At 48.4% G+C, this 22938-nt stretch overlaps 1 protein-coding gene across 1 annotated transcript in view; it reads left to right on the top strand.

The window, feature by feature from the left end:
• tbx4 (T-box transcription factor 4) overlaps window positions 1-17750 on the top strand; it is a gene marked incomplete at its 3' end in the record, with an annotated part of 39578 nt that extends 21828 nt beyond the window's left edge. The window contains exons 5-9 of the mRNA XM_080507718.1: window positions 1467-1614; window positions 15938-16090; window positions 16182-16270; window positions 16776-17011; window positions 17095-17750. Coding sequence (XP_080363844.1) covers window positions 1467-1614; window positions 15938-16090; window positions 16182-16270; window positions 16776-17011; window positions 17095-17750 — 1282 coding nt within the window. The remainder of the gene's footprint in view (window positions 1-1466; window positions 1615-15937; window positions 16091-16181; window positions 16271-16775; window positions 17012-17094) is intronic.
• Window positions 17751-22938: the final 5188 nt, after the last annotated feature.

Below are 22938 nucleotides of genomic sequence, written 5' to 3'. Positions count from 1 at the left end.
CCTGAATAAGTTGAAATGTACAAATTATGAGGTCCTTTTGAGTGAAATGGTCAGAAATAAATCTATTGAAATGTCAACAACTGAAGTGAAAATGCATCGTTTTTGTATTTCAGAAAAGTTTTATGTTTGCACTGCAATGTTTTGAAAACAATGTCTGTCTACTCTAAACATTATACCAAGTTGCATTGTTATTAAGGTGACTGTCAAAATAAAACTACCAAGTTGTATTGTTATTAAGGTGACTGTCAAAATAAAACTACCAAGTTGTATTGTTATTAAGGTGACTGTCAAAATAAAACTGCCAAGTCCCGTGACAATATGGACTGGGAGGAAACCTTGTTCAGATTGGCTCTACTGAGCATGTGCAGAACTGCTAGCTGCTGGAGCTGAGGTGGCCTGAAGCCGGAGCGGCGTTTCCAACGTCCACATGACGACTCAGCCAAGCTTTTTCAAAAGGTTCCGTGGTTTGAGGGGCGTCTTCTTTCCCACTGTGACAACTTGCTTTACAATTGATCGTATAAGTACTGTGTTCCTCCATGTTCCAGTAAATAATATGGATGGAGGTCAGTGGTGGGGAAAGACGTAAACCGTAAACTGGAGTTGGTCTTTATTTCCAGTCAGAAATATCACAACAAACCATTGAACCTGTTATAAATGCAGAGATTCACAGAATCCACATCCTGTCAAAGATTCTCTTTTGATGATGAAGGGGTGGAGAGCACATCAACATCCATTCTTAGGTCAAGCAGTGATGTCATTCTAAAAGCTCACCTCCCCTAAAAACTGTAATCCACAAAAGAATAAAGGTCAGCATAGCACATAGCATCATCCTGACCCCAGTCTCCCCAAGGGGTTTTTCAAATGGATTCCTTATTCAAGGTCTTAATCAAATCAATAACTGAGCAGTTGGAGAAATTATTTCCTTCCATCTTATTCACAGTCATTCTGTGTGAACCTCTGAAGGTGAGCTTCCTTCCTCCGCCTGTCGCTCAGCGGTCAGGCCTGACGAGGAGCAGGTCTGGTGGTTGGTCGGAGGGGGTCGGCGCTGCAGCGGCTGCAGCCTGCAGCCGCTGCAGCGCTCCGCCCGACGGGCTGCGCCACAGAGAAACGGGCTGCTTTGTTCCAGATGGCCCCGCGAGCTGAGCAGCGACGCTGCACCACTCCCAACATCGCGCCGGAGGAGTTGGCCTTATTAAATGTGAACTTTGAGTGGTTTGTCTGGGACGGCGGCTCGCCCTGCAGCTCGCCCTGCAGCGGGCCCTGCAGTGGGCCCTGCAGTGGGCCCTGCTGTTCCTCAGCCACACCTTGGGAAGCACAATGAGCCCCGATGTTTCAGCGGCGGCTCGTCTCGGGGCTTTAATGTCGCCAGGCTCTGAGAGCAGCGCTGCGCACCTCCACGCTAGCGCGTCCCGCCGCAATTTGTCCTTTCTTTCCTTGGGTTTCCCACATCTCCGTCTGTCTCTCAGGATGGTGGCTGGCAAGGCGGAGCCGGCGATGCCAGGCCGGCTGTACGTGCACCCCGACTCTCCCGCGACCGGAGCTCATTGGATGAGACAGCTGGTGTCGTTCCAGAAGCTCAAGCTGACAAACAATCACCTGGACCCCTTCGGACATGTGGGTACCTGTGTGTGTGTGTGTGTGTGTGTGTGTGTGGGTACCTGTGTGTGTGTGTGTGTGTGTGTGTGTGTGTGTGTGTGTGTGTGTGTGTGTGTGTGTGCGCGTGCCTGGAGCTTTGCTAAACTCCTGAGGAGAGATGATGAAGAGCTGAAGCACATACAACTACTACCGTTAAATACTGAAATCAGTGAGAGGATGTTGTTTTTTTAACACAGATATTTGTTAGCACGTGCAGCCTCTGTCATGTGACTGTGAGGCTTTGTGTGATTGGTCACACGGAGTCATGTGACGAGGCCAAACGGCTCTACAAGAGGAAAATAATGACTTTTAAAATATTTAAATGTTTAATGTTTAAAACTGACACACACACACACACACACACACACACACACACACACACACACACACACACACACACACACACACACACACACACACACACACACACACACACACACACACACACACACACACACACAATTATTTTTTCTCAGTATTTATAATGTATGGCTCAATGTTCATTTTATTGCATCTTCTTCAAATGTCATAAGGTTTGTGGACAGAAATGCCTTTCTGCGACCTCACAGTTCACCTTCCGTCTGAAACAGGCTGCTTTATGGATTACTTCATTTGAAAGTCTTATGACTGGTCTCATTACACATGTGGGTGCAGCATGATTTGTTTTGCAAGCTTGGAAACGACCTGCCTCCACCTCCACCTCCACCTCCTGCTGCTGCTGCTTCCTCCAGTGTCACACACATCATCAGAAACCTGCTGCAGCCAAAGCTCTGCTCACAACCTGCTTCTCTCTGGGGTGGGAGAGGGAGGTGGAGGAAGAGAGAGGGAGAGGGAGGTGGAGGAAGAGAGAGGGAGAGAGAGGTGGAGGAAGATAGAGGGAGAGGGAGGTGGAGGAAGAGAGAGTAGAGAGAGGTGGAAGAGATATGAGAGAGCTAGAGAGAGGTGGAGGCAGAGAGAGGGAGAGAGAGGTGGAGGAAGATATGAGAGAGAGGTGGAGGAAGATAGAGGGAGAGAGAGGTGGAGGAAGATAGAGGGAGAGAGAGGTGGAGGAAGAGAGAGGGAGAGAGAGGTGGAGGAAGATAGAGGGAGAGGGAGGTGGAGGAAGAGAGAGTAGAGAGAGGTGGAAGAGATATGAGAGAGCTAGAGAGAGGTGGAGGCAGAGAGAGGGAGAGAGAGGTGGAGGAAGATAGAGGGAGAGAGAGGTGGAGGAAGATAGAGGGAGAGAGAGGTGGAGGAAGAGAGAGGGAGAGAGAGGTGGAGGAAGAGAGAGGTGGAGGAAGATAGAGGGAGAGATGGAGGAAGAGAGAGGTGGAGGCAGAGAGAGGGAGAGAGAGGTGGAGGAAGATAGAGGGAGAGAGAGGTGGAGAAAGATAGAGGGAGAGGGAGGTGGAGGAAGAGAGAGGGAGAGAGAGGGAGAGAGAGGTGGAGGAAGATAGAGGGAGAGATGGAGGAAGAGAGAGCTGGAGAGAGGTGGATGAAGAGAGAGGTGGAGGGAGAGAGAGGTGGAGGGAGAGAGAGGTGGAAGAGATATGAGAGAGAGCTAGAGAGAGGTGGAAGACAGAGGGAGAGAGCAGAACAGAGGTAGGAAGTGAGAAGAAGAGAGTGAGGGAGGTGAAGAGTGTGACCCCCCCCCCCAGGGGGCCCTGGAGAGCTTGTCTGAAGCCATCCCATCAGTGGACGGCCTCATTAGGTTCATAACCTCTCCGCTCCGTGGCGAGGCCTGCTGTCACCCTGGGTTGAGCTCCCGGCCGCTGAGGAGGGCGAGTAATGAGGACAGGGCGAGTCGGGGGCCAGCTGACGCCCAGACCAGGAGGTGTGCAGCCACACCGGACCCTCTGTGTGTGTGTGTGTGTGTGTGTGTGTGTGTGTGGCGGGGGGGATTATACTCATTACAAACTTTTTACACAACCAAGTAAAAACACAAAACTTCTTTGCATTTTGTAGGTCCGTTCTTCTAACAATGGTGCCCAGAGCCACTTTTCGAAAACGCTTCGACGTTATTGTCATGGAAACAGACGACAAAGAGACTTTCTTAAAACACGAGATCATCTGGACTCGTGTCCCACTGAGAACCCCCTCTCCCTCCCTGGTCGCTGTCATATTATTAGATCACTGGTTTCCCAACCTAAAGGACACTGTCACACACACACTGAGGTTTCCTCTCCCAGCACCTCCTGACACCTTGGCCTTAAAAAAGGATGTGATCACGCCCCTTGTGGTGTATTGATCTACTATTTGATCTACTATTTGATCTACTATTTGTCTGCTGACAAACTCTCACCAGCTCAGAGTCAATGGTGCAGTGTTCTGTTTGGTATTTCACTGGCGCTCATAAATAAAGAAGCTTCCATTCACTCCGCTTGTCTATGAAGCTCCAGCTCTTCACGCACATCATTCATTCATGAATGCATAAATGATCCACTGCATGAACTGTCAGTGATCCACTGCGTAAGTGATGAAGACCGGATCTTTGAGAATCCAACAGAAGATGATAGTTTGGATTCACGTCACACAGTAAGCATGGGGCAGTGCAGAGCATCTGTCATCGTCTCCACTAGAGACTGGAGACCGAGGGGCCTGTTCACAAGTGTATCAGTCACACTAGAATCTGCTTTAGCATGTAGCACCTCTGGTGTGTGAGCAGCAAAACTCTTTAGCATGTAGCATGTAGCATGTAGCATGCAGTACGGCTCACAGTAAAATCCTCCTGGTTCACTGAGCAGCTACGAAGCGACATCAAGCTAACTCTGCTGGTACCAACTTCTCTTGGGATGAAGTTGCTGCTGACGTACAAACTATCTTCTTCCTCTTCAGATTTTGTCAGAATATCATTTACAGTCGGCCTTTACTTTTGTATTTCTCATTCATTTAAAAAAATCTCAAACCGTGACGTCACTCGTCCTGTATCGTCTGCCTGCTGCTGACGGATGACATCACATAATACTGGTCAGGTTGTACCAGGAGTAAAAGCACGAGTATTACGTGTATCAGACCCGATACTGGTGTCAGACCGGTTCAACCCAAACTATAATCAAAATATGGAAACAAAAAGCGTGACATTCCTTGTATTTAGACGGCCAGCACACAATCTAAACAGCTGCCTGTTTGGAACCAGGCTCAGAGGAGCAAACCTGCAGAACCAGGCTCAGAGGAGGAGGAACCTGCAGAACCAGACTCAGAGGAGGAGGAACCTGCAGAACCAGACCCAGAGGAGGAGGAACCTGCAGAACCAGACTCAGAGGAGGAGGAACCTGCAGAACCAGACCCAGAGGAGGAGGAACCTGCAGAACCAGACCCAGAGGAGGAGGAACCTGCAGAACCAGACCCAGAGGAGGAGGAACCTGCAGAACCAGACCCAGAGGAGGAGAAACTTGCAGAACCAGACTCAGAGGAGGAGGAAACCTGCAGAACCAGACCCAGAGGAGGAGGAACCTCCAGAACCAGACCCAGAGGAGGAAACCTGCAGAACCAGGCTCAGAGGAGGAGGAACCTGCAGAACCAGACCCAGAGGAGGAGGAACCTGCAGAACCAGACCCAGAGGAGGAGGAACCTGCAGAACCAGACCCAGAGGAGGAGGAACCTGCAGAACCAGACCCAGAGGAGGAGGAACCTGCAGAACGGAGACGTTCTGCCGCTTGGGGTTTGGGGGCGGACAGAAAGACTGTGGGAAAGGGTTCAACCCTGGTTCAGGTCCGCAGGAGGGGTTCTACAAGTGCAGATTGTTTGCTCTAGATGTGGTAACTCAGGTTAATAAAGATTCAGCTGGCAGTTATTAATCCCAAACGTTCTCCAGTGGCTGATCTCCTCGGACCCAACGTTCTGGTGGAGCGTCACATGCTGATTCCAACATGCATCGGCAGGCTTTAGTCTGCGTGGAGATGAAAGTGGAGCTCCACTGGCGTTGGGGAGGCTCCGCTGACGGGTGCGTTCAGACAGTCACCTCGGCGTCTCCAGTATCAGCCTCGGACAGCTGCCAGACCGAGGAGCCGGCAAAGGTCAGCAGAGCGCCTCCGGTGGAGCAGCCAATAGCTCCTCGGTGTCTCCGGCCTGCCTCGGCAACAGTGTGAGCCGAGGAGCGGCGTGGCGTTCAGCCCGGCCCAGCTCCCCCTGCCCTCGCCAACCTCTGCCTCTGTTTGGGAGCCCCCTGGAGGAGGAGGCTCCTCGGGAGAGTGTCTGCTGAACCAGGAGGGGAGGCGAGGTGCACAGCTTGACGTTTATTGTCCCTGACAGAGCTGGACTGCTGATGACCCTGCTCTGATGCTGCTAACGCCTGGCTGGGCACAACGGTGGGCTGCAGAGAGCAGAGTGATACCAGCCGACACCCGGCGACCTAAAGACCACCAACAACAACACATGCCACCTGCTACACTGATGTGCTGCACATCAGGACTGAGGACAGTAGAAATGCTATTCATGAATGTAATTGCTGGTCAGATGCTAAAACAGCTCATGTTGGCATCCATGTTAAAGTCACTCATTCGTGATGCTCAGCCATGGACACTGAAGCAGAGCGCTTTCACCAAAGCTCTGAGAACATTCACTAAACGACACATGGCAAATTGACGAATAGAGAAAACGATGTCATCTCCTGTTGGTGTACAGTCTTTAGCTGCAGGTCTCAGAACCAGAAGAGAAACTTTCTTTCAACAACTTTAACTCGTTTGGTGAATTTCTGTGGACAGATGTCCTTTAGGAAGGTTCAAAGAATTTGTGGGTGCAATGTGAGTACGGAACATATCTGATTGGATGACCACACTCACTATCCTAGGCAGCTGCTGTTTTTTCATTTTTTCTTTCTTTCCCTTGTCGTGTTCGGCAGCTTGGGAAGACAAGAGGATGTGATTGAGAGCTTCTGATGTCAGAACAGTTCTGACACTTGCAACAGGAAGAGACTAAGAGTCTCCCCATGTTGCTGCTTTATTAGAAGTTGGCATGGCTGCTGTACACGAAGGGGGGGGGGGGGGGGGGGGCACACTCAAAGAGAGAGAAGATTGAGAGGAGAGAGAGAGAGAGTGGGGGTGGGTGGGGGACAACATACAACACCCTTTTTAGTGTTGTTTTTAGTGTTGGTTTAGATTAAACCAGCCTGAGCAGCTCTATCTAGACAGTAACATGATTTTCTAGATTAAACCAACCTGAGCAGCTCTATCTAGACAGTAACATGATTTTCTAGATTAAACCAGCCTGAGCAGCTCTATCTAGACAGTAACATGATTTTCAAGCAGGAGTATAAATTAGCAAGGAGGCAAAGAATAACATTTTTGGTAATTGAACGATTAATAGCAGAAAACAAGAAGGCCGTTGCTGGGCTAATCCCCCGCCGGAGGGCTTTATATTTCCTCACAAAGCAGCTCTAAGGCAGCACACTTGGTACACTAGAAGGTGTTCCATGGGTCCTAGTAGATAATTATGTAGAATCTGAAAGGTCTTCTTCATAAGCTATGTCAAAATACGTCTCCAGAGCCCAAAAGGTGTTGTTATGCACTTAGTGAGCCTGTGACCTGATATGCAAATTAGGTCGCGGCGGGGGATAATAAAGGCCGAGGATGAAAAACTGCAAAATGAGATAAAAAAAACCTTTACAGGATTAAAAGCAGGTAGAAAGCGACCAGAGGAAGATGCTCAGCGCTTTGAATGGGTATTTTTTTTTTTTGACAGATCTAGGTCAAAGGTGAAAGGTTAGTCCAGCCCGCGTTCAATAATCTTACTTTGATAGTTTTAATACTGGGCCTAAAGTATGTTGTGCCGTTTTTCACTACAATTGATTTTTCTTTATATCTCAAATATAAAATCCTTAAACCTTGCCTTTTTTGGTGTAGTTTTGTTCAGAACAACCTCATAAGTGCAGCTCTGAAGTATTGTTTTCAGTTTGGCACACTTTATTAACACAGTGGATCTAAAAACACCATAAAACGACAAATTCGGTTGGGAAAAACGTAGATGTATTGATGATCAAATTCCTCGACGTGCTCAACGAATCATTTAGTTTACTTGTGAAGTAAATCTAAACAATAATGAACTAAAATGTATCAAAACGGGACTGAAGAAACAGTTATATACAGATATTTACTAATATATGGCTACTGCCACAGAGGTTTAAAAGTACGCAGAAATGCAGTCTGTGGCACGTTTCATATTAGAACGGTCAAAATTTATTAAAAACTGGATAAGCCGCAAAAAAACACAGAAGATGAGAAACAAATTGTGTGATTTCCTCAAGCATTCATACAATTTTGGATAAAGGCAGTTGATCTGGATGTACAATATGTCATTTCCCTGTGAGGTCAGAAACCTCTGGTTGAAAATATAGACATTTTCTTCGTGTGTACTCTCCCCCACAATAAAGAGAAACTTGAGAATGTAAAAAAAATAAATAAAAAAAAAAAAAAATTTGTACAAATGTTTGTAAACGGATTGAAAAGGAGGCGGGGTTTATTTCTCCACTGTGGCTGGGGGCGTGGTCTAATTTGCATATGACATCAGTGTCACTCACATTGCCTATGATGTCCTTTGATCCCAAATATCACAGGTTTATCAAGGGAGGTCCTTACTGTCCTTTGAAGTTGAAAGGATGAGCTCAGAGTCACAGCTTCAAAGCCACAGTATAAAACAAAGGAGATCAGAGCCAGAGCTTCACAACCACGGTTGACAGCGAACGAGAGAGCAGCAGAGCAGTGAGAGTAGTGAGAGCAGCAGAGCGAGAGCATTAACAATTACATTAACTAATCGTTAATCACATTAACAATTTCTGAACGAGAGAGCGAGGAGATCCAAAATGCCAAGCAAAGCCAAGGAAGGAAGAAGTGAAGCACTCCAAGTCCAGGAGTTGCGTGAGGCAGTCAAACACTACCAAAAATGTAGCAAGGAGACGCTGGCAAACTTCAGCACTTTGCACCGTCGCTTCAGCAGCTTGGAGGCGGAGAAGAAGAAGCTGCAGGGGGAGAAGGAGAAGCTGCAGGAGGAGAAGGAGAAGCTGCAGGGGGAGAAGGAGAAGCTGCAGGAGGAGAAGGAGAAGCTGCAGGGGGAGAAGGAGAAGCTGCAGGAGGAGAGGGAGAAGAAGGAGAAGCTGCAGGGGGAGAAGGAGGTCTGGAGGAGCCAGGTCACTGCTTTAGAGAGTGAAAAGCAGCAAAAAGACTCTGAGCTCCAGGAGAGGGACCGACTCCTCAGAGAGACCAGGGAGGAGCTCCAGGCCCAGAGAGACAGTCTCCAGTCCCACCAGGAGGAGGCTGAAACGGCTCGCCTCTCCTTCAACAACCTCCAGGAGAAGTTCCTCGCCTTACAGACAGAACTGAGACAGAAGAGTGGGGAGGTCACAAAGGTCAACACCGTGATAAATTCCACCAAGGGTGACCTGAGAAAGGTGCAGAAGGACCTCCAGGCGAAGGACCAACTCCTGAAAAAGACCCAGAAGGAGCTCAAGGACCAGACAGACAGTCTCCAGTCTCACCAGAAGGACCAGCAGGTGAAGGACGAACTCCTGAAAAACACCCAGGAGGAGCTCCAGGCGAAGGACCAACTGCTGGAAAAGACTCAGGAGGAGCTCCAGGCGAAGGACCAACTCCTGGAAAAGACCCAGAAGAAGCTCAAGGACCAGAAACACAGTCTCCAGTCTCACCAGAAGGACCAGCAGGTGAAGGACCAACTCTTGAATAAGACCCAGAAGGAGCTCAAGGCAAAGGACCAACTCCTCAGAAACACCCAGGAGGAGCTCCAGGACCAGAGAGTCAGTCTCCAGTCTCACCAGAAGGACCAGCAGGCGAAGGACCAACTCCTCAGAGGGACCCAGGAGGAGCTCCAGGAAAAGGACCAACTCCTCAGAAACACCCAGGAGGAGCTCCAGGAAAAGGACCAACTCCTCAAAAACACCCAGGAGGAGCTCCAGGAAAAGGACCAACTCCTCAAAAACACCCAGAAGGAGCTCAAGGACCAGACACAGACTCTCCATTCTTACTGGAAGGACCTGCATTTGAAGGACAAACTCCTGAAAGAGACCCAGGACGACCTCCAGGACCAGAAACACAGTCTCCAGTCTCACCAGAAGGACCTGCAGGCGAAGGACCAACTCCTCAGAAAGACCCAGAAGGAGCTCAAGGACCAGACACAGAGTATCCATTCTTACTGGAAGGACCAGAAGGTGAAGGACCAACTCCTGAGAAAGACCCAGGAGGAGCTCCAGGACCAGAGAGTCAGTCTCCAGTCTCACCAGAAGGACCTGCAGGCGAAGGACCAACTCCTGAAAAAGACCCAGGAGGAGCTCCAGGAGAAGGACCAACTCCTCAGAGAGACCAGGGAGGAGCTCCAGGACCAGAGACACAGTCTCCAGTCTCACCAGAAGGACCAGCAGGTGAAGGACCAACTCCTCAGAAAGACCCAGAAGGAGCTCCAGGACCAGAGACAGAATCTCCATTCTCACCGGAAGGACCTGCAGTTAAAGGACCAACTCCTGAGAAAGACCCAGGACGACCTCCAGGACCAGAAACACAGTCTCCAGTCTCACCAGAAGGACCTGCAGGCGAAGGACCAGCTCCTGAAAAACACCCAGGAGGAGCTCCAGGCAAAGGACCAACTCCTCAGAGAGACCAGGGAGGAGCTCCAGGACCAGAGACACAGTCTCCAGTCTCACCAGGAGGAGGCTGAAACGGCTCGCCTCTCCTTCAACAACCTCCAGGAGCAGTTCCTCACCATACAGACAGAACTGAGCCAGAAGAGTGAGGAGGTCACAAAGGTCAACACCCTGATGGAGACCACCAGGGCTGAGAAGGAGGAAGCAGTGCTCACTGTGCAGGAGAGGGAAGCAGCTAGAGACGCTCTCCAGAAGAGCCATGAGAGGACAGTGGAACGTCTGCAGGAGGAGCACCGGGAAACACTGACGCTCCTCACAAAGGAGAGAGAGGACGCAGCCAGCAACACCGAGTTGTACAAGGTGGCGCTCATGGAGAAGACCCTGGAATGTATGGCAGACGTCAATAAGGCGGAGACCAAGATGAAGGTCATGGAGGTCGGCTGGACGAGGAAGCTTGAAGCTCTGGAACAACAACTGCAGAGCGAGACGAAGCTGAAGGACGAGACGGTCCAGCAGAAAGAGGAGCTGCTGGAAAGGTCCAGACAGGCAGAGGACACCTGGACGGCCAAGGAGGACGAATGGATGGAGGACAAGAGGATGACCAAACTGGACATCCAGGTTCTCATCGACCAGGTCATCAAGCTGACGGATCTGTCCTCCAAGACTGACCGGGAGAAGGCCAAGATGAAGAAGGAAGAGAAGAAAGCAAAGAAGGCCGCCTGGAAAGAGAGGAGAGCGAGGAGAGAGAAGGAGTGAAGGAGTGGAGACAGAGGGTGCGTCCCCATACGCCCTCTTTTCTCCTCGCCGTCGTCAACAGGAAAGAAGAAAGGAGGGACTATTGAGAAGCACCCAGAGAACATGTGATGTCTTTAATTTGATGTTTGCTGTAATTATAGTATGATTTATAGCAGGGATGGGGAATCAACACAGTTTGGTACAGCCCCCCCCCCCCCGAGATAGTTTGGTACAGCCCCCCCACCCCCCCCACCCCCCAAGATAGTTTGGTACAGCCCCCCCCCCCCCCCCCCCCCAGAGACAGCCTGGTGTGGCCTACTGGACAGTCTAGTGTGGCCTACTGGACAGCCTGGTGTGGCCTACTGGACAGCCTAGTGTGGCCTACTGGACAGTCTGGTGTGGCCTACTGGACAGTCTGGTGTGGCCTACTGGACAGCCTAGTGTGGCCTACTGGACAGCCTAGTGTGGCCTACTGGACAGCCTAGTGTGGCCTACTGGACAGTCTGGTGTGGCCTACTGGACAGTCTAGTGTGGCCTACTGGACAGCCTAGTGTGGCCTACTGGACAGCCTAGTGTGGCCTACTGGACAGCCTGGTGTGGCCTACTGGACAGCCTAGTGTGGCCTACTGGACAGTCTGGTGTGGCCTACTGGACAGCCTGGTGTGGCCTACTGGACAGCCTAGTGTGGCCTACTGGACAGTCTGGTGTGGCCTACTGGACAGCCTAGTGTGGCCTACTGGACAGTCTGGTGTGGCCTACTGGACAGCCTGGTGTGGCCTACTGGACAGTCTAGTGTGGCCTACTGGACAGTCTGGTGTGGCCTACTGGACAGCCTAGTGTGGCCTACTGGACAGCCTGGTGTGGCCTACTGGACAGTCTGGTGTGGCCTACTGGACTGGTTGGTACAGCCCCCCCCCCCCCCGAGACAGTCTGGTACAGCCCCCCCCGAGACAGTCTGGTATGACCCCCTTGGTGTGGCCCCCCGACACTGTTTGGTTCCTCATCTTCTGCATGTTTTATTTAATGATTTAATAAATGTGTACTGTTCTAAAGTCAAAATGTGTCACAGACTGCATTTCTGCCTCCTTTAAACTCTGAATTTAGAGGATTGAATTTGTTCCACAGTAAAGTTTCAAGCAGCTGCTGATCAGGGAGGTTTAGCATGAAGTCTGAATGTCTATCTGTGTGTGTGTGTGTGTGTGTGTGTGTGTGTGTGTGTGTGTGTGTGTGTGTGTGTGTGTGTGTGTGTGTGTGTGTGTGTGTGTGTGTGTGTGTGTGTGTGTGTGTGACTAGAAATACATCAAAATGAACAAAAACAATTCAAAACACAACGAAAAGTTGAGAAACGGCACAAACAAAAGACAAAGAGTGAAGAGCACAAGAGAGGAGAAAAACAAGAAGGCCGTTGCTGGGCTAATCCCCGCCGGAGGGCTTTCTATTTTCTCACAAAGCAGCTCTAAGGCAGCACACTTGGTACACTAGAGGGTGTTCCATGGGTCCTAGTAGATAATTATGTAGAATCTGAAAGGTCTTCTTCATAAGCTATGTCAAAATACGTCTCCAGAGCCCAAAAGGTGTTTTTATGCACTTAGTGACCCTGTGACCTGATCTGCAAATTAGGTCATGGTCACCATGGTGCCCCATCTCCCCAGGTGGAGTGTCCATGTGTGAAGTTTGGTGACTGTGGGCCCAGGAACTGCTGAGAAATGTTTATATGAAAATACATGTAATGTGCAACCATGACGAGCAAACTTCAGACCCTACCAATCTTCAAGGTCAAGGTCAGGTCACTTGGTATGCTGGAGGGTGTCCCCAGAGTACTAGTAGGTGTGTATAAAATTTCAGAGCCCTAGCTCAAAAACCTCGGCCTCCAGAGCCCAAAATGTGTTTTTAAGCACTTCGTGACCCTGTGACCTACTTAATATGCAAATTAGGTCAAGGTCACCATAGTATCCCTTTCCCCTCTGAGATGTATCCACATGTGAAGTTTGGTCACTGTGGGCCCAGGGGTTGCCGAGATATAGGTAGAAACGTTCTAACGGACGGACGTACGGACGTACGGAGACTGTTTCAAGATCCCCCTTATAACAAGGGATAACAAGAAACGTCAGTAGCAAATCTCATTGATGAGGAGTGGATGTGTGTGTGTGTATGTGTGTGTGTGGTTTGTCCACTGGGTGTGGTTGGAACTGTTGGGGGAGGGGGGTGGGGGGGGGGGGGGGGTTTGGGGGCTGCAACACCACCCCAGGGCCCAAGGCCATTGGGCTTGGACACTGCCACCCCAGCACCCAGCGGCCCCCCCAGACCCAGCGAGCCATCCCAAAGAGCCTCGCCCCAACCCAGAAGGCACCAGACGGAGAGTGCAGAGAAGAAAATGATTCAGCTGACCATTTCCTAAATAAATCTCAAAAACTTGCAAAAAACTGTCCCAAACAATGTGGACAAGAGAAGCACATCATGGAGATCAAAGGAGAAGCCCCTCATGGAGATCCAAGGAGAAGCAGACACACAAAATGTCCTCTGGATTTTGTTGTCAAACAGAGGACTCCACGAAGCGCTTTGTCGTTACTGATCCTGACGCACCCTTTGCTTTTACACCACCATTGTTTTATAATTTTACCTTTTTCTTGCATTTCCATTCATTTTTTTTTACCAACATCATCCAGATGTACTCTGGACCTCAAGACATGAAGCAAACATCAGCAATGACGGGCACAGGAACCTTTTCAGATGCTTGAAGAGAATCACCTGGAACTCAGGCCCAACCATTTCAAGTAAAAACACAAAACTTTTGTTGCACGTTGGTGTCTGTTTCCACGAAAACACTGGTCTTGGGTCCCATCTGTGTTTGTTGACAGCGAAAACGCTGGTCCTGGTCCTGGTCACCACGTCCATGGTAACTAGTAATTCTGCACATGCTCAGTAGAGCCAATCAAAACAAAGTTTCCTCCGCGGTGCCAGTCCATATTCTCCTGGACTTGATAGTTTTATTTTAACAGTCACTTTAATAACAATCCAAGTTGGTACTTTTATTTTGACAGTCACCATAATAACAATCCAACTTGGTACTTTTATTTTGACAGTCACCATAATAACAATCCAACTTGCTACTTTTCGACGTGGTCCACTAGAATATCCTTGTTCTCCCATTGTTAATGTTTAAAGTCCATTGTTCTCTGCTGCATGTGTGTGTGTGTGTGTTCTTTCACTACTACAACCAACAACAGCACCAACTAGTGGACCAACATGAAAACTACTTTGGTTTTAGCATTGCTGCTATTTCTGTGTAAACAGAAAACATTTTTCAAAATATTGGCGCGTAAAGGCAACATCTTTCTGAAACAAAAACACTAAAACTTCATGCAAATGAGGCCTGAAGGTCAAATTTGGTTGAAATTCCTCTCTAATCATTCAGTGTTTTGGGAATAAAGTCACAAGTTGTTTCTAGACTAAAGTAACACCAGAGCTCAGCTCATGTTTCTTCTTAATGCCACAAGAGATGGTCAGAAAAGATTTGAAAAAAATTGTTTTTTTATTTTTTGCTGTGGTTAGTGCTTTAAGAAAAGATACACCGACACCAAAAGTACATGCAAACTACAGAGGAAGACTGGAGACCGTACATCTTACAGTGAGAAGGTCTGGTCTCAAGTCTTCTCCTGATTGTAAAGTCGTGTCTGTGTGGGGGAGAATCAGTCACTGGTCCATGGTGAGGCTCTTCCTCTTGGCCTCCCCCTCAGTAATCCTCAGTTCTCCTGCAGCACAAGGAACTTTTTAGTTACTTTCAGCAGCTGCAGACCTCAGATCTTTACATAAAAATGACAACTGGTTTGGCCACAAACTCAGTTCTGATCACTGCCTGGCCTCTGGCTGATACATATTTAACCTTTGACCTTCATTCTTTGTTGTATTTATATCTGACTCAAGATTTTATTATTGGATTGTTACTCTTACAGTTATGTATTAGTACGTAGTTGTAGTCTGTTGTTGCACTATTTATCTATTTATTTATTTGCACTACCTGCTCAATGCGAACTTTTAATTGTGTAACGCGTTACGAATGAACACATTACCGGCGTCACTGCCTGCAGTGCAGAGCTTCATGGAGTCAGATTTGACACTGAAAGCAGAAACTTCTTTTCAGCTGAAGAGGAACACAATTGCAGTGAAGACAAACCCATTTACCACTTGAGAATTCACGCACGTGAAAAACTACAGAGACAATCAAAACTGGTCGATGGAGCCATAAAGTCCATGAAGACATTTACCCTGTGAAATCGTCCTGTTGCATCGAGTGAAGGGTATAGAGCTATTGTACGTGTAAAGACTGTAACAAATAGAAGGTACAAAACGATCTTACGGAATTGTTTTGAGAGGTTTGATCCGGCTGTGGTCAGCCGGAAGAAGACGCCGTCATATTAGTGCTTCTCTGTGCGTTGGACGGACCTCCCACCGCCCTGGAGACACAGCTGCAACTAATACTGTAATTGTGGGTGTATGTACGTGCGCCACTTTACAAGCATTGGCAATAATGGTGCCTATTGTCACTGCTCGCTCATTAGCTTAAGCTTAAGATTAAGAATAGGTCATGGGTAGGATTAAGTTATTCCTGAAATGACTTTTACTAGCAGCAGCTGTACTTTCCACTCGGTGGAAACGGTCCCTGTGGAGAGCGCTCTGGGCCCGTTTGTGCACCAGATCTGCTGGAACTCATTGGCAGGTGTTGCCATTTTTTGTGTTAAAGTTTTGAGATGGCGGCCTGACGTATAGCCTGGGTAAAATACATCATTTGAGAGAAGCTAACGAGCAGAAGAACAGTCACAGCCACATCCTCTGTTGCTGGATGGAAACTATGTGAGCTGGTTACTTGACTCTCAAATATCCTGTGTTTCAGTTCAGCCAATGGAAGAAACCAAGAGGACAGAACCGAACTGACTCATTCCTCTCCAAAGTGACTTGAAGTTTTGATCTCACGTTGAATTTGGATGTCTTCTCTTTGTCCTTTAGATCATCCTGAACTCGATGCATAAATACCAGCCCAGACTCCACATCGTCAAAGCCGATGAAAACAATGCCTTTGGATCCAAGAACACAGCCTACTGCACACACGTCTTTCACGAGACGGCTTTCATCTCTGTCACCTCTTATCAGAACCACAAGGTGCATCATTATTACATTGTACTAGGAAGTACAATCATTCCCTCCGTATTTTACTTCTCCGACAGTAAAATAATCTTGTGTCCATTCCTAGATCACTCAGCTGAAGATAGAAAACAATCCGTTCGCTAAAGGCTTCCGAGGAAGTGAAGAGGGAGACCTGCGGGTTTCAAGACTACAAGGGTACGTTCACACAAAAAACACCAAAGAAAGGAATTCCCTCATTTTTTAGGCCAGGGATGGAACGAGCCAATCAGAGGGCTTGATTTGACATGAAGGATAACCCAGCAAACGAAAAGATGGAGGAAAGGCTCACAGTGTGCTCGTAGAAATCCAACATTGAAGAAGCTACTTCACTGGTGATAAAAGATCATTCAAATGAAAGGTTGGTTAATAAAAATGTTCATGCTGAGGGCTTTTGAACCACTGAGGCAACAGGACTAAAGACTTTCAGAATGTAGCCGTGCCTCTTTGCACTGAAACTAAAAGAAATAATTGAATTTCCTTAGTGTATGTTAACATAGGTTTTGTTCTGCTGCTCCGTTGAGAACAAACTGGGCTAAACTTTAAGAAGCTCAGCCGACCCGCTGTAGAGCAGAGAAACTAGAGATTCTCACCAATGTGACTGACAGTTCATCACTGAACTAGAAGGTGTAATTAACAAACTCAGTCTTCTGCTCATGAACAGGAAAGAATATCCAGTCATTTCCAAGAACATGGTCCGTCAGAGGCTCATCTCCTCACACAGTCATCTCGCAGGGAAGCTTGCAGCGGGCGTCCTGCCGGGCCACCCTCAGGTCCTGTCGTCCTACCAGTACGAGACTGGAGTCCCTCTGGCCAACTCCACCTCCCAGGATCCCATCTCCACCCACTTTCCTCAGAGCAGAGACCCGGGCCTCCTGTACCACTGCTTCAAACACCGAGGTTTGTTCTGTCTGAGCTCACAGCACATGACCCAGCGTGTGCTCACCCTTCTGAACCGCTTCCATCAAACCTGTCACTTTCAGATAACGCCCGACACCTGGAGCTTGGATGTAAGCGACCGTATCTGGAGACGTCATCTGCGGTGTCAGAGGAGCATTACTTTCGATCGCCTCCGTCCTACGAGTCCCCCTTACTGTCCCACCCGTACTGCAGCGAGGCCATCGGCCCCAGGGAAGCCTGTATGTTCAGTAGTATGGAAACGGAGTCTGGATCTGGGTCGGCAGACGCAGACGACCCCAACAACTCCCCTTCTATAGGTTGCAACATGTGGGCCAGCATGCAGCCCTACCCTCGCTATGGGGTGGAGGGTGTGTCGTACCAGCCTTTCGCCGCTCACTTCTCCAGCACTGCCGCGGTCCCCTCCGTAGTGCCACATGCTACCCCCGCGATGGTGCCGCGACCACAGCCCGACCTGGGTGTCTACAACTCGGCCACAGTCCCGAGGGCGCTGCCCGTCATTCAACCCTCGTCCACGTCTTCCCCGGGCTCCTCGGCCGGTCCTGGATCTAGAGAGAGACCCGGCCATCCTCCTCTGTACCACAAGAAACCCGGCTCGCCGCTCCGGCCTCACAGAGAGTTCACCACCTATTCAACACAGGGCACCATCTCCATCCGGGATCCGTCCTACCAGTACCCGGTGGGCCTCGGTAACACGGGGAGTCACTGGCCTGACAGCTAACAAGGCCCATAGCAGAAAGCAGTTCCACTTGACATGAAGGTCTGATTCCATTCTGTGAGCTGCTCTTCCAAACAGTGCAGACGGACTGTTCTCACTGCTCAAGCTGCAGTCCAAAGCCATAATACGTCCATGAAGTGTTACTGAATCACTGCCTCACACATCAGTGGCTTTTTATCCTGATCAGGTACAATGAACTGTTTTTTTCACACATTCAGACTCTGGATTAAAGTAGCACTTGAGGTTCGTCGCAGGGTAATCAGCCTGAGGGTTTGGGTGTTTCAGTTCCACGGTAATCCTGAAACAACGACCCAGTTTGTGTGAGCTCGGCAACAAAGAGCCAGAAGAACCAAGAAGATTTGATAAGGGAATGATCAGCAGCCCCTGTGCTCGCTGTAAGAGGGCCGTACTTTCAGGTACTTACAGCCTTCCAGGGAAAATCTGAAGATTTTATTGTCGAATGCTTTTATAAATCACATGAAAAGAGTAAAGCCACAATGACTGATCCCACAGTGTTTTTTTCCCCGGTTCATCACGACCCAGGTAATGACAGGTACAATCAGGCTGAGTCCAGGACCCGTCGTACAAAGTCTGATCAGAGAATCAAATGACTGTTTCCTTCAGTGCAGAGGAGCTGCAGCTCTGCTCCACCGACTGAAGACTTACAGTCCAGGCTCTATCACTGCAGGTGAGCAGAGACTGAGGAATCACTCTTCACCACTTGTATCAGTGTGAAATTATTGTCATATTTCAACTGGACTGATCATCTTTCAGCTCTGACTGACACCGATCAGCTGCTGCTCACCTCGATCAATCAGTAACTCTGAAGCAGCTAAAGTCATTATGTCATTTCTTTTTTTTACCCACCATCAAGTCATGAAGGATGTTTTACCTGACTGACATGTTTGGACTGCCTCTGGGTCTCCCTCAGAACATCAGCTGACGTGTTCTGATGCCACTTCCTTCTCACGGCTGAGCCGAGGCGGCGTGGCCGATTCAGTGCCTTCCCATCGGAGAGCACTGCAGCTCTCACCCTGAACTCGGAACCCAGAGACTTTAATTTCATCGCTATGAAACAACCAAACTCTGGTGACAATCAGTCTGGGAGCAGCAGATAAATAATGAAAAGAATCAAATCCAGTAAAAAACTATAGTACGGGGAAGGAATATAAGATAAAGATAAACAACCGAGTGCACAGAAAAGTGAACAAAACACAAAAGTAAAGAAAAGCTGCTGTAGATCTAGAGCGCCGCCATGACGGGCTACCTCTGATTGAACCAGATCCAGATCCCACCACAAGGTGAATAAAGCAGTGTGAAGGATGAATGGATGAAGGAAACAAGGAATTTGACCGGTTTAGTGATTGCAGATAAAAAACATATGAAATGAAAGTGAAACGGGGCGATCGCCTCACACACACTGAGGCTCCTCACTGTTTGCCTCGAAACAAATGCTGGACTTATTTCAAGGTGGGGTGCCTCCCCCGTCCGGCTCTCAGCCTCGTCACTCCAGATGATGAGTCATAATCTCACATGGTGGAAACTCCAGCCGCCATCCTGTGACTGCTGAGGCTGAGTGATGAGGAGGATCAGTCCATCCTGGCTTTTCATCTTTTCATGGGATTTGTAAAGAGTTAAGAGTAGATCAAGTTATTTTAGATGTTTATTCATGTGCCAAATAAGATTTCTTGCGTTTTGATTTGCAGGGTAGAAGTGCAACTTGAGATTGATCACGGAAGAACATAATCCAAAGTAAGACGGCTCAGACAATCTTTCCGTGAATAAAAGTGAATTGTGTGAAAGTTTCCCAGCGGCCAGGGGTTCGTGACCTGAGCCCCGACCTGCTCAGTCCGAGGGCCCGATGGCGAGGTTCTCACCATTTCAAATTAAAACACAACACTTTGCTTGTGTTCTGGGGTCCGTGACAACAATGCCCTGAGTCACTGAAAATGGAACTTTTTGAAAGTTGCTCCCTCGGTGGAATTTTCCAAAATTGCTCAGTATCATAAATGGAAGCTACTGCACATGCTCAGTTGAGCCAACCAGAACAAAGTCTCCTCTGTGGTGTCATAACTCCTAGTCCATATTCTCCTGGACTTGGTACTTTCATTTTGACAACCACTGCAACAACAATCCAACTTGGTCATTTTATTTTGACAGTCACTGTAATAACAATCCAACTTGGCCATTTTATTTTGACAGTCACTGTAATAACAATCCAACTTGGTCGTTTTATGTTGACAGTCACTGTAATAACAATTCAACTTGGTCATTTTATTTTGACAGTCACTATAATAACAATCCAACTTGGTGGTCTGTCCACTAGAATGTCTGTGTTCATGTTCACGTTATTTGCTGCATGGACCAACATAAAAACTCCATCATTTTCAGTTTTTCACTCATTTCCATGTTGACAGACATCTTTTTCGAAACGTGTAAACATGGAACTTTTTTTAAATGAAAACACGAGAGCGTGTAACCAGGGTCTGAGACCCAGGATCATGTGTTTGGTTAGAATCTGATTCACCCTGAAGAGCAGGGTGTCAAACTTGCCCTCTTACACTCAACCATCAATAACAAACATATGTTTTCGTATATTTTTTACCAAACCTATGATGCATAACACATTTCCATTTGAGAAAGACTCAACCTGAAATGCTACATGGCCTCTGTGATTTGCTCCGGCTGCAGAGTTTCAGCATGTTGGGTTTTAACCCTGATTTGTTAGAAACACAGCAAAAACTGCCATTGCAGTTTCTTTCTGCTATCGCTTGTCCTTTTGGGTCTCAGTGTTGTGCCGAGTCAGCGAACCCCACTAGACTGTGGAGATATGTAGAATACCACTGATTCTTACTAAGAGAAAGCTCGGTAACTGTTGGAGTTGAAGTCATCCAGATCGTCTGACAGGCTCTGGCCCGCCGGCCTGATGTCTGACACCCCTGCTCCAGGAGCCAGACAAACGTCGTGGAGAAGGATTCTCATACAGAAGCCGGCGGGAGCTCTAAGAAAGAAGGGCTGAGTGAGCGGGACGCTGCACGAAACACAAACTCAAGCACAAGGAGAGAATAATGGAGGGTAGGACTGTGGTCCGTCCTGCATATTGGCATTGTCCCTTTATTTCATTTAAATTCATTATAACATGTTTGAGTTTCTTGAGGTTTTTGCACACCTGATAAATAAAGGTTTCCATCCCTCAGAGTGTTTGTTGTATTTGATACAGGACTGCTTCTAGAATTGTTTCCACCAGAGCGTGACGCTCACACCGAGCCAGGTTGTTCCGTTGTCACAGACCAATGAGGCGATCAGAACATTCTCACCACAGGAAACAGGACAGAAAAGAAAAACAAACTGACTAACCCCGTTCAAATCTCACAACCTCCCTCCATAGTACTTCCCACTACCCCTTCCCCGAATGCTAGGATAGCCTACCAGTGCGAACTCCACCAGGAGTCCTCAAAGGAGTCAACTCAAGGCTATGAGCCAAACAGACCTAAACTCCTCGCCCCAACCTGGATGGAACTCCTGTGGACATTTAAACAAGTAAAAATATATACTTAAAAACAGGGTTGTAACATCAAACGACACAAAAGTCAAACTAGTATAAACCTGAGCATGTTGACGGCCAATTAGAACAGTGGGAGTTATGGCACCATTACCATCTGAATCAGCAAAACAGCGACGGCAATGACCTGATTTTCAAACGTATGAAGGAGACGGGGCTGTAAAAGTCCTTTCAGCATCAATGTTTTAAAAAGTAACAGCTGCAGTGGGGCCGAGGTTTACCCCGTCCTCCTTTAGCTTTGCAATAATAAAACCAGGCCTATTTTAATGTTTTCACAAAAACTGCAGCTTCACCAGGTAAACTCCCTTGTGACGTCTCTTGTGATCCGGAGGTGAGTCCAAACCTGACCCTGGAGCAGAGCTGGTGTCTGACGTCATTGACGGCGGCGCCAGCTTCTGCCGTCTGTGCCCTCAGGTCTGGAAATTATCGACTCCTCCACCTTAATCCGCTGCTGGGCTCTGGCACGCTGCAGCACATCCACACAGTCTGCAGCGTGGAAAACGTGCCATTACGGGACGAGGGCGTTCGCCGGGCTGTAGAAGTTGATATGCATGGCCCACAACGGGCTCTTGTTCCAAGCCAGAAGCAGGTTGAAGCGGGATAGAAACCCTGTCCATGTCGACTGGGCCTTGCTCCTCGGACAGTCCTACCATCCAGATGGACCTCGCCTCCAAATCCTCACATTCACTGTCAGCATGACGAGTTGGGCTGAGAGTTTGACCACTTTACTTTTAAGTGAAACATCATCATCGGTGCATGTCGACGGCAAGCCCTCCGTGTCTTTCAGCGACACCCTGAGCTCGTTGGCGTTGAGCACATTTTTCACATTCTGCAGCTCAGAGTTTATCTGGGTCAAGTTGTTTCTTTTAATCACTGAAGCAGACTGAACAAAATCAAGACAGACACAAAGAAGCCTGTCACTTCTCATCTATGAGACATTCAAACAAAATCCAATTTCCCTTATGTCTGCGCTTCATTTAAAATCGATCTATATATTGTTTTAAAACATGATTTATGCACATACAGGCAGAGTGTTAATATTTGACCTAATACAATAATAATCCAGCGTTAATGCTGTTGGGAAGGTTGTTTCATTTCAAAGGTAAGACAATCTGAATTTGTCATGATATAGGTTGATCTAGGAATCAGACACGTGTGGAGTGTGACTCAGGAATGTGACAACGTCCCACTGCGGGGGTCCTGCAGACATCGACGACCCCCAGGCACTCAGCCAGTCACCAATCGCTGGACGCTCCCAGGATTCAACAAAAGCCTTTGGAGAGAAACAGCTTCAGCACATCCACACCGGCCAAAACGACTAGTTTCTCCTCCCAGAGGTCCTCAAATATAAATTCTGTCCAACAGTCACTATGAACTCTGCTCAACACGAGGCTTCAGGACATGTAGTACACCTGCCAGGCCTTTAGGGGCGCTGTGACACTGTCACACACGCACGCTCACACGCACCCTGCGGTGCGCAGGCAACTCCCACACATACACGTCACACTCACTTCCTCACTCCCTCCGTACTTCACGTCAGGTCATTCAATTAGCTCATCGCCCTCTTTCTCCACCTGTTAGCCTGTTAGCATAGCCGCACAGGGCTGCACACCTGACCGCTGTGGTTCA

Source organism: Blennius ocellaris (assembly GCF_963422515.1).
Source record: "Blennius ocellaris genome assembly, chromosome: 2".
NCBI lineage: Eukaryota > Metazoa > Chordata > Actinopteri > Blenniiformes > Blenniidae > Blennius > Blennius ocellaris.
Note: the sequence above shows the minus strand (reverse complement) of the source record. Positions and strands in the feature narration are given on the sequence as shown.